At 42.9% G+C, this 12322-nt stretch overlaps 1 protein-coding gene across 1 annotated transcript in view; it reads right to left on the reverse strand.

Moving 5' to 3' along the window:
• ERMP1 (endoplasmic reticulum metallopeptidase 1) overlaps positions 1-12322 on the reverse strand; it is a 189571-nt gene that overhangs the window by 14790 nt on the left and 162459 nt on the right. Inside the window, exon 13 of the mRNA XM_033925775.1 lies at positions 8217-8332. Coding sequence (XP_033781666.1) covers positions 8217-8332 — 116 coding nt within the window. The remainder of the gene's footprint in view (positions 1-8216; positions 8333-12322) is intronic.

A 12322-nucleotide genomic window follows, 5' to 3' on the forward strand; every position in this document is an offset into this window, starting at 1 on the left:
GCTGACGCTAGAGCTTGGGAGACAGAGCCATGGGCATGGAGGTTTTTTAGAAGTTTGATCGCCGCATTTTGTACACATTGGAGACGATGTGTCTTCAAGAGCCTGATGGTAGCATTGTTGTTTTTTTTATTTCTTTTTTTCAGAGAAACCAAAGCAAAATACAGCAAAATATCATGAAGTATAAACATAGCTTCCAACAGATCACATTGATAGGTGATGGTCACTCTGCAAATTTATGAACAATCCCCCCCCTCTCTAACCCCCCTCCACCCCTATTAGGGAAATGGCTCAAGACTGATGCTAGTGTTCAGATTCTTGCACAACATGGTGCTGGGCTACGTGATGGTCAAGCTTCTTCCATACATGCCGAACAGATCCTTGCGCTCACAAGATGAAATATGTCGCAAAATGCCCCCTTGTTGTGCCCTACAACTAGAAACTGCTAAACGACATGCCTACTCCCACATCATATTGAGCCACTGGAATCGACTGCCCCCATAGATCAGATCACTTGAAGGACATCTCAACTTTAGGAAAAAAAACATACCTATTCACCTAACACCACCACCAATGATCAATGGATTAAAAAGAAATGTATATTGGTACTAGATCCTGGTATGTGTCATGTTAGGATAAAAACTTGAATTAAAATTCTTCCATGGTAACTATGGAAAATTTAACCTGTAAATTGTACATTATGGGGCTCATAATAATAAAAAAAACCGTCTAAAAAGTGGCCTAAGTGGGTACTTGGACAATCAAAAAGCCTGATCGTCCAAGTACCCATAATCAAAGCTGGTTTTAGACGTATCTAAAACCAGCTTAGGCCTTTCCCCTGCCTCTAAATGCACAGAAAGAAAAGAGGCGTTTTTAGAGGAGGGGAAAGAGCGGGTGCAATCTCTCCTGCCGCAGGTTGTGGCAGTTCGGGTAGAGGAGTGATCACATCACGGCAGGGGAGATGGCCAATCTCTCCTGCCGCGTTGAACCGCAACCCCCCCCCCCACTGACATCGGGGCAAGAGGGAGCCCAAGCCTTCTTGCCTCGTCGAACCGCAACCTCCCCTGCCGACATCAGGGCAAGAGGGAGCCCAAGCTCTCTTGCCCCGTGGAACCGCGACCCCCCCGATGACATTGGGGCAAGAGGGAGCCCAAGCCCTCTTGCCCCCCGATCCCCAACCCCGCCCCCCGAGTCCGATAGGGCCAGGAGGGAGCCCAAGCCCTTCTGGCCCGGCAATCTCCAACCCATCTCCCCCCCACACAATCCAGCCAGGAGGGAGCCCAAGTCCTCCTGCCCGGCGACACCCTCTAACCTCCACTCCCCACTAAAATACGGGCAGGAGGGATCCCAGGCCCTCCTGCCCTCGACGCAACCCCCATGACCATCCCCTGATCGCCCCCCGCCGACCCATGACCCCCCGCCAAACCCACGACACCCCACCCCCCTTACCTTAAAACTTGTTGGTTGGACAAACAGGTGTCAAGCCCATCCGTCCGACAGGCCAGCCATCTCGGGAATGGTTGGCCTTAGGGCCTAATTGGCCCAGGCGACTCAAACCCCACCCACAGGTGGGGCTTGAGGCGCCTGGGCCAACAGGAATCGGCCAGTTGTCTTAGGCCCCTCCTGTGGGCGGGGCCTTAGGCACATGGACCCAACCGGCCCAGTCAACATCCTAAGCACCCACCATGCACACAGCTTGCGATACTTGAGAATCTCCTTAACAGTGGTATATGCGGATCCAATAATGACATCCAATTCCCAGGCCAGAACTTCTAAAAAAATGCGCCAGCAATTCCCACCTACTCATCAGTGATGGCCATGCTGGGACAACCGCAGTGTTTTTAAAACACATCTACCCACTTGTACACTTTTCTCTCACCAATGCAGGCTTCGCCATACTGTTGCAGTATTCTATGAATTATAAAAGGTTTTACACTCTCTAACCACAAAAATCTGATGACTGCTTGCTGCTCCTCTATGATGCAAACAGCTAAGGGCACTGCCATTTTGTATATGGTGCCCTACCAATTAAGCACACCTATTGAGCAGTGTCAACACTTTCTCTAAGAATATATCTTCCCTGAGCAGGAATTTGAAATGCCAGTGGGGTGTTCATTTCATGAAATACTGTCAAGTTGCTGTTACTTTTTGAAACACCCTCATAACTTTCAAGAACTGACTATTACAAACAGTACATTATAAATTAAATATAAACAAAAAAATTGAAATTTCAAATGAACTACGTTACTCCATAGCTTTCAGAGACCAAATATTCCTTCCTTGGGTTAGGACATTATATTACGAGAATTGTAGCAAATTTAAAAAATTGTAATATAGTATTTGCAATAGGTCAGTTTTTGAAATTTACCTTTGCTATCTTCTTCCCCCCCTTTTTTTTACAAAACTGCGAAAACGTTTTTTAGCGCTGGCCGGCGCACCAAATGCTCTGCACTGCTCCCAACACTCAAAGAGTTCCTATGAGCGTCGGGACCAATGCAGAGCATTCAGTGCGCTGGCCTGTGCTAAAAAACACTATTGTGGTTTTGTAAAAGGGGGGGGGGGGATTTATATTTTGCACAGTATAAGACCACACACACTACTGTTTCTCTGGTACTGTACTGTGTGCAAACTTCTGGCGTTTTGGGAGTTTATGTTTATTACAACACTTAATGGATTGCCAAATTTTAGACTAGTCGGGTCTCAGTGATGTACAAAAATTTAAAATGCATAATGCCATCAGAGAGGAACTCCATTAAAAATAGGAAAGAATTTCATTCAGACAAATAGAAAAGAGCAAATTCAAACTGAAGGCAAGGGAAAGGGGGAGTGAGCAGATATAGCAGTCACTCCAGGTTTTTTTAAATCTTTCAGCACTAATTTAGGAAGGACTAAACACCACTGAAAACAAATGCATTTTCAGGCCTACTTTAAATTTTGTATAAGAAATTTCAGAAGCTCCAGAGGCAATTTATTCCACAATACCTGTGGAGCTAGGAAAAAAAGCATTCACACATGTAGTATAAGATAATTTAAGGGTTCCTTTTATCAAGCCGCGCTAGCGGGCTTAACGCGTGTGACGTTTCATCACGCGCTAACCCCCACGCTGGCCAAGAACTACCGCCTGCTCAAGAGGAGGCGGTAGCGCTATTACGCGCGTTAAACCGCTAACGCGGCTTGATAAAAGGAGCCTTAAGTTTAACTTACTGTATAATTTTAGTTTTAGTTACTGTAAATACCTGAATATAAAACCAATCTGAATATAAACTGAGGTGACCTTTTTCCCCAAAAAAGGAGAAAAAATAATTAACTCAAATATAAACTGAAATTAGAAATTTGGGGAGAGAGAAGATAGGGCAAACATTCTATTAGTCCAAAACCTTGTCTCTTTCTCTCGTTTTTTTCTGTTAACAAACAATTTGCAAATCATGAAATAAATGCCCCCCAGATGACCTACAACATTGTCCTGATTTATGGGACTAAAACACGTAAGAGGATTTCAAAAAAAAGGAAATAGTATTTGGACTGCCACAGAGCTTCAACAGAAAGGGAAAAAGGTTCTTCCCTGTACTGCAGATAAAGGCTCCTCTGGGGACACAGTTGAGCAAATCCTTGCCTAAGATCAAACACAGACAGACAGGAACATCTAAAGGAAGAAATCCCTCTGGCTAACCTGAGATAACCTTCTACTCTTATTCCAAAATCACTCAGATATAATAGCACAACTAAATTAAAGGCCACAGAGAGATCCAATGAATCTCAAGTGCTGCTTTACCCTGGTCAATGAATCTCTGTATGTCACTTAAATTGCTTCAAGGCTAGTTTTGGTGCTAATTTTGCCCCTGAATTCTGGATGTTGTATTGATGTATTTTCTTTTTGGAGAAGAAATCCCTATGCTGAATAAACATAGCCTTTTCATGATCTTGGTCATATAGATTAGAGACTGATCTATAGTTTACAGGAGTTTCAACTCCCTTTATTCAGTGTTCAGTGTGGGTCTCATGCATGTTTCCAAATTGAAGGCAACTCTCTAGTTTGATAATGCATAGTGGAATACTCAAATGTGAAGAAAAAATATATTTCCTTTATATCTGGGCTCATTAGCAAAAATTAGCACTGTATTGGCAGCTTATTGGTTTGTGTTCAAGAAAGCTACTGCTGTGACTCCGAACAAGGATGTGACCATTGACAGTAGATGCTGACCCGGTGCGGTGCCTTGAGAACCTGCGCATGTTTAAGGCCTGCCGGCTTCTGCCTTCTCTGAGATTCTCGGAAGGGGAAGGAGCCGGCTGGCCTTGAGCAAGCACGGATGCTCAAGGCCCCACCTGCACTGTATCAGCATCTACTGTTGGTAGTCACATCCTTATTCAGGGTCACAGCAGCAGCTTTCTTGAGCACAAACCGTTAAGTAGGAGATAAATCTGAAATACATGGACGTGGTAAAAGGGGGAGAGAGAAAAATAAATGCACATTATAAACTGAAACAGAAGAACCCTGAAGAGAAGAAACCTTATTAAACTAAGATGCCCATCGCACCCAGCAGCCCACTCCCACGGCGGCCCATCCGGTCCATGACCTGTAAGGTGATCCTTATCTAAATCATTTAATCCTCCTTGTCCTTCTATCTATACCCTATCATAACCTATCTCTACCTCTATCTGTATCCCTCAATCCCCTTATCCTTCAGGAATTTATCCAATCCTTCTTTGAAACCCGGTAGTGTGCTCTGTCCTATCACAACCTCCGGAAGCGCATTCCAGGTGTCCACCACCCTCTGAGTGAAAAAGAATTTCCTAGCATTGGTTCTAAACCTGTCCCTTTTCAATTTCTCTGAGTGCCCCCTTGTTCTAGTGGTTCCCAGTAGGCTAAAGAATCTGTCCCTTTCTACCTTCTCTATGCCCTTCATGATCTTGAAGGTCTCTTATCATGTCATTCAGATGATAAAGTGGGGCTGATGGCTCACAGGAAGTTGTGGTACGTAATTGTTTTAACCAATCCAAACAAATGATGAGAAAAAAATTCACCATATGCCAAAATCTTAGTAGAAAAACACTTAGCCTGCCACTACCAAAGCTATGTTAGTTTGAAGAGACTGACAATGCGACTTGGAGGAAATCAGAATCAAATCCCTGAACTGATCTCCTAAGGACCACTATAGGGACACTTCCTGTCTCCTCATGGATTCCTGAGGTGTTTGTGCATCTATGCTTTGCCAAGTCATTATTTGAGGGCTCAAGGAGGGATTCCTGACTCAACATTCAAGCATCCTGCAACTCGATGACACTGAAGGGACAGACGGGGCTAAGCCCAGTGCTCCCGCCCAGTGGCATAGCGAGGGTGGGAGGTGCCCAAGGTGGTGGTGCCCCCCACCCTCTTCTCCACCCTCCACTGCTTTCCTGCCACTCACACATCCTTCCTTTTCCCCGTACCTCTTTAACTTCGCTGGCAGCATCACCAACCTGCTGCCCATGCCGGCCGCAGCTCTCCTTCATTTTGGAAAGAGAATTGTGCGTGGAGAGAAGGAACTGAATTCTAGTCTAAAGGAGCAAGCTGTTGTGAAAGAGTTGTAAATAATTTATGTATGCACAGAAACCAGCATTGTTATTATACTTGTAAAGTTACGAGAATTAGATAAAATATTTTCAAATTTGTTGATGACCACACCATGAGCCTTATTTTGTGTGATGAATTTTGAGGGCAATAATGAAAAAAGGAATCTAGTTTGGGTAATTCCATCAATATATCTGAATTCAGCATCAACAACTGTGTAGATAAACTAAATTTGAGCCACTTTTGTCAGTCTGCGCACAACCGGAACCACAGTACCCCTCACATCGGATGCTCTAGTTCAGGAATAAATGCAGATCTAAGTTCAATATTTTGCACAGCTTAATTTAAGATCTTTGGTTACTCATACATGAAATTTCATGGAATTATGAGGGGACCGGGGACATGTTTCAAAATTGGACCACTTGACATGGAATGACCCTACTGCAATTTCACTTATTCAGGGTTGCTTCTTTCATGAAATGTATGCAATTATTGCAGAACACAGCAATAAGGATTGTATCATGTCAAAAAATTATGCCCGTGCTATCCCGCTTTTAATGCATTGGCTTCTTATCCAACACAAAATTCTGTATAAATCATGTCAAAAAATTATGTCCGTGCCATCCCGCTTTTAATGCATTGGCTTCTTATCCAACACAAAATTCTGTATAAAATTCTTACACTTGCTCTATCCTCTTTCTTCTTTGGATTATCCTATTAATATTTCACTACACATTGGTCATCTCTACATGCCTTCTGTGCATGTGGACAATTAGATTCTGCTCAACAGAGTGTTTTTAATTATAATGCCACTCCTTTGGACTAGAATTCAATTCCTTCTCTCCATACAGAATTCTCTTTCCAAAATAAAAATTTGCCTTTTTCCTTCCACAACAGGTCTTCAGCAATTGTAGCATAGCTTAAACTATTTGGAGCGAGCTGACAAGCCTATTTTTCCCTTTATCTGCTCTCTTCTACTACTTCTACTACTATTATTATTATTATTAATTATTTCTATAGCACTACCAGACGCACGCAGCGCTCCACAGAGTCACAAAGAGCAAGAAAACAGTCCCTGCTCGAAAGAGCTTACAATCTAAACAGGCAAGACAGACAAACAGGATGTCATGGATACAGTTAAGGGGAACAGTTAATCAGCTGGCTGGGTTGGAGGGCAGAGGGGAGTACAGGACAATCAATCCTTTGTAACATCACTGATGAGGTTGGCTCTTAGTCATTGGTGGAATGAGGCATTATGACATCACAATCTCAGCTCTGCTTCTCAAAGACTGAAACTCTTCAGACTACTACTATTATTAATTATTTCTATAGCGCTACCAGATGTACACAACGCTGTGCAGTCACAAAGAAGAAAACAGTCCCTGCTAGAGCTTACAATCTAAACAGCCAAGACAGACAAATAGGATGCCATGGATACAGTTAAGATGAACAGTAAATCAGCTGGCTGGGTTGGAGGGCAGAGGAGTAGGATTAAGGATTGAAGGCTATATCAAAAAGGTGGGTTTTCAGTCTGCTTTTAAACAAGGGAAGGGGCTTGATGGACACACTCGGGTAATTTATTTTCTTTGCTGTAGCTTTTATAACAATGAATTAGTGGTACTTTATTTCTGGGATTTTAACTGTAAACTGCTCTGTTACGTTTGTCAAGAAAGGTGGTATATCAAATTCATCACTTGCCTCTTATAGAGTGGAAAGTCATGTGACGTGATTTGATGACATGAAGTTTTCTGGTCAGCATGCACTTTTGTGGTAAATGCCCACGCTTAGTTGTGAACTGGAATGTGCATAAATTATAGTATTCTATCCAGTTAAGGGCTGGTGTATGTATTCCTGTCTTTAATATGGCCATGATTTTTAAAGTTGGTTTGTATGTTCATTTTATTATGTTTTTGTTTTAAAACTATGTATGTAAATTTTGTACACCGTTTAGTTGTAAACAGTGTAGAAAATTTTAAAATAAATAGAGTAGTACAAAAGAGTATTTCTGATCTGTGTCTGTCGTAAAAGCATAAAATTTATCTTTTTGCATATTTGATGATTGTGTTTTATAATGTACACTCTGTGATAAATTGTTAGAGATGTATTTCTTACATAGAGGGTTTTAAAATACAGTGGTACCTCGGTTTACGAGTGCACTGGTTTGCAAGTGTTTTGCAAGACGAGCAAAACATTTGCAAACTTGGTGCCTCGTAAACCGAGCGCGCCTCGATTTGCGAACGCCCCCCTGCAATCCGGCACCCCCCCGCCGCCATCGGGCACCCCCCCCCCCGCCGTGACCTGAGGTCCCCCCAACCCACCTCTTCTTACTTTGATGTAGCCTCCGCACCTGCACCAGCATGTCCTGTGTTGTGCTGTGCTGTGCCGGTGCCCGAAAATCTGCCTCCGGTGCTGGGCCTTGAGCATGTGCACATCAAAGCGAGTTTCCATTATTTCCTATGGGGAAACTCGCTTTGATAAATGAGCATTTTGGATTACGAGCATGCTCCTGGAACGGATTATGCTCGTAATCCAAGGTACCACTGTATATTTATTCCCATTTTGGTCCATGTCATAAAAGCAGACCATAGTTGAATTATGTTTATACCAGAAAGATTTCCATCAGAACTTGAGATGAAAACGCAGAACATAAACAAGCAGATAAATCCCCTACCTGTAATTTCAAATGTTAACCTTGTGGAATCCCAGGGCATCTGCTCTTTGGATACAAGTTTGAAATGTGTAGGCTTGGAGGGCAAAGCTTCAGGGGCAGGAAGATACCAATTTTTCCTAGAAGGAAATAAACAAAAAATCTGCTTTGGATTCATTTAGATTTACATTCATATTTCCAGCTTTTGGTAAAAAAATTATTGCACTCTGAAATGTCAACACTTGTTAATAACAGATTTGTTTATCCATTCAGATCTAATCTGAAGCAGATGCTTCTTAAGATATTGTTCAGATGAATATCAGGATTTAGCAGCCACATACGTACATGCCCATATATAATGGAAAATATATAAACAACTATTAGCAGGATTCCTGGTAACAACAAGGGAAATGGTTATGCTACTTCATGGCACTGTGGAGCATCTGATAAATGGTATCACAATGCAGAAAGATTACTCAATTTAGATTTTATAGCATTCTGGGTGACCAGACAAGACCTATATGTGCAAAATGAATTACAAAACAGGTGATGCTGCTTCTCATGCACATGCCCTCCTGGTGAAGGAGAATACCAGAATTTCCCAGCTGGGTTGCACTGGGAGGGGCCTAAAACTCTGATTGGCCCAGGCACCTAAGGCCCCCACCCGTAGGAGGGGCCTTAGGCATCTGGTCCAATCAGGGCCTTAGGCCCCTTCCCAGTGCATCCTGGGATGCATTCAGCCTAAGACTATGATTGGCCCAGGCATCTATGTCTGGGCCAGAGTCCTAGGCCCTTCCTAGTGCATCCCAGGGTCACCGGGAAGGCCCGCCATTTTGACAAGGTGGGCCTACTGGCAGGAGGGAGTAGGCATCCCTCCTGCCGATGTTCCATCAAAGGTACAAGGGGGGATGTTGGGCTTGGGGGAAGAGGTCTCTTTTTGGATGTATACTGGGGAGGATCAGTCGGTGGGTGGGTAGGAGGGAGGGAGGGAGACAAAGGAATCGGGTATTTCCATGCTGGTTCAGCTAACTGCGGAAGGAATCCCCAATCAGCTGAACCAGCAAGACTCCCCGAAGCCATGGTTTTGGGGAATTCTACTGGCTCAGCTGAGGGGGATTCCTCTGCCATGATCAGCTGTGGACTATTGTCGGGATTCCCTGGCAAAGATAGGCGCCATAATTGTAGGCCAGGGTTTTCTGGGCCTATATTTCTGGTGCCTGTCTGTGTGAATTGGTGGATCACACTATTCTTTTTGATTGTCTAGAATCCATTGGAATCTCAAGGAAACGTCTTGAATTGGTTTTGTGGTTTCCTGGGTAAAAGATCGTATCAGGTGTTTAAGGATGACATCTTCTCATTTTGTTGGAAAAACTCTTGCAGGGTACCCCAGGGTTCCCCTCTTTCCCCTACTTTGTTCAACATTTATCTAGCTTCGCTGGGAAATTTGCTGCAAAGCTTAAAGCTCAAGTTCTACATTTACGGAGACAATATTACTATAGTCATCCCACTTACTAATTTTTTCCGGCAACACCTAACGACAAGCTCAAAGAAACAATGATACATGTGAATGGGTTGGATTATAACATAGAACAATCCATAAAAATATTGGAGGTAATGTTGGATAAACATCTTACATTGGAAAAACATACCAATTTATTGACTAAGAAATGTTTTTCGGTGCTCTGGAAGCTTCGTACCATTAAGAAGTATTTTGACGAAACCTCTTTTCGTCTGTTGGTGCAATCTTCCATCTTAACTATTCTTGACTACTGTAATATTGTATATGTAGGGGTTCATATGAAAATTTTAAAGAGATTGAGAGTAGTCCAAAACACTGCTGTTCGCCTCATTTATGGCTTTAAAAAAATGGGTAACTTATAAAAACAGCGTGTTTATTCCGTATCTATTGCCGAATGGTCGTTATATGGGCAAGAGCAGCACGAAGGAATAAATAGCCCTGAAACCCCCAACCCCCCCCCCCCAGGGTGAAACATGTCAGCTGATTAGTCCCTGTGAATCTGACCATGTAAAGCAAAGCTAAGTATTTACAGCATCTTTGAGCAATGTTGGTTCATTTTATTCACTTATAACATTTGATAAACATTGGACCCAATGAAGACTTGATGTATAAAGCCATATACTATGAAACTAAGTGAGTATAATGGTGACATCTCTGAGGGACCTTGAAAGCTTATGACTGTAGTGAGAGTTTCTTCAAGGATGATCTTACAAGATTATCTTTACACTGCATTGTATTAAAAAAAAAAAAAAAAAATGGGGAGCATATCACTCCTTTCTATTTGAAACTGCACTGGCTGCCGGTGGAGTCTAGAGTGCTGTTCAAGTCTTCATGCATCTGTTATAAAGTAGCTTTTGGTCTGTCACCAGGTTACTTACTTTCTCATTTTTCCTGGAGTCATTCTAATAAAAACACATGGAGAGTGCAGCTATTTACATATCCTTCTGTAAAATCCTGTCACTATAAGAAGTTCTTTTCTTTTCAGGCTGCCAAATTGAATACATGGCTCGGTAAAATGATGTTAGAAGCTTCTTCTTATTTAGATTTTAGGTAATTGCTAAAGACTAAATTATTTAATAAGTTGGTATGCTAATGTTGCTCCCTCAATTCTTAATTATGTTTATTTATCCCTTTGCATTTTTATCTACACGGTCTGCTTTTTACTCTGACGCATTATTGAAATATTTGTATTGTCTCCTTGTTGTATTTTACCAGGATACTTTTTATGGAATTGTATGTGTTGTTTTCTGTGCTGTGAGCCGCTTAGAACCTCCCCGGTATGGCGGCATATAAATAAATAATTATTATTATGATGCCCAGATCGCGAGACTCCTAAACTGCCTCTCAGAAATCAGAAACTAGATGTCTGCTAACAAATTGCAACTAAATACCTCCAAGACAGAACTCCTTTGGATCTGCAAATAACAATGCAACCACCCTATCCCTCGCTGTGCGGCAACCTATTGCTCTCCAGCCATATATCTCAAGTGGTAGCCATCATTTTACTACCTGCGACAACTACAAAACATAAGGAAATACTTTTCAGAGTCTGACTTCACCCAACTACTCTATGCCTTAGCACTCTCCTGCATGGATTACCACAATGCGCTATTCAATGGTCTAACGGTGAAGAACATACAACGTTTGGCTATGGGAAACCAGTGAGCCAACGCTAGAGCTCGGGAGACAGTGTCATGGGCATAGAGGTTTTTTAGAAGTTCGATTGCCGCATTTTGTACACGTTGGAGACGATGTGTCTTCAAGGGCCTGATGGGAGTATTGTTGTTTTTTTATTTCTTTATTCAGAGAAACCAAAGCAAAAAGCAAAATATCATGAAGTATAAAGCACAGTTCCTTACCGTAACAGGTGTTATCCAGGGACAGCAGGCAGCTACTCTTACATGCGGGTGACGTCATCCACAGAGCCCGGATGCGGACAGCCTCACAAGCAGACTTGCTTGAAGAAACTCAAATGTTTTGAGTCTGCCGCACCGCGCATGCGCGATTGCCTTCCCGCCCAGCACAGGGCGCGTCTCCCCAGTTCAGATAGCTAGCAGGGGAGGTGGGTGGGTTGTGAGAATAGCTGCCTGCTGTCCCTGGATAAGTAACTGTGCTTTATCCCAGGACAAGCAGGCAGCCTATTCTCACATGTGGGTGACCTCCAAGCTAAGCAGAATGGGATGCTGGGAGTGTTGGCAATTCAGGAGAATAAATTTTGTAACACTGCCTGGCCAAAATGGCCATCCCATCTGGAGAAAGCTTCCAGACAATAATGAGAGGTGAAAGTATGAACCGAGGACCAAGTGGCAGCTTTGCAAATTTCCTCAATAGGAGTGGTTCTGAGGAAAGCTACTGAAGCCGCCATGGCTCTGACTTTGTGGGCTGTGACTCGACTCTGTAGTTATAATCCAGCCTGGGCATAGCAGAAGAAGATACAAGCAGCCATCCAGTTGGAGATAGTATGCTTAGAGATTGGATGTTCCAACTTGTTTGGATCGAAGGAAACAAAAATTTGAGGAGCAGATCTATGTGATTTAGTGCGTTCTAAGTAGAAGGCCAAAGAACGCTTACAGTCCAGGGTATGAAGAGCTAATTCTCCAGGATGAGAATG

The sequence above is a fragment of the Geotrypetes seraphini genome, chromosome 1, assembly GCF_902459505.1.
Source record: "Geotrypetes seraphini chromosome 1, aGeoSer1.1, whole genome shotgun sequence".
NCBI classification, from domain to species: domain Eukaryota; kingdom Metazoa; phylum Chordata; class Amphibia; order Gymnophiona; family Dermophiidae; genus Geotrypetes; species Geotrypetes seraphini.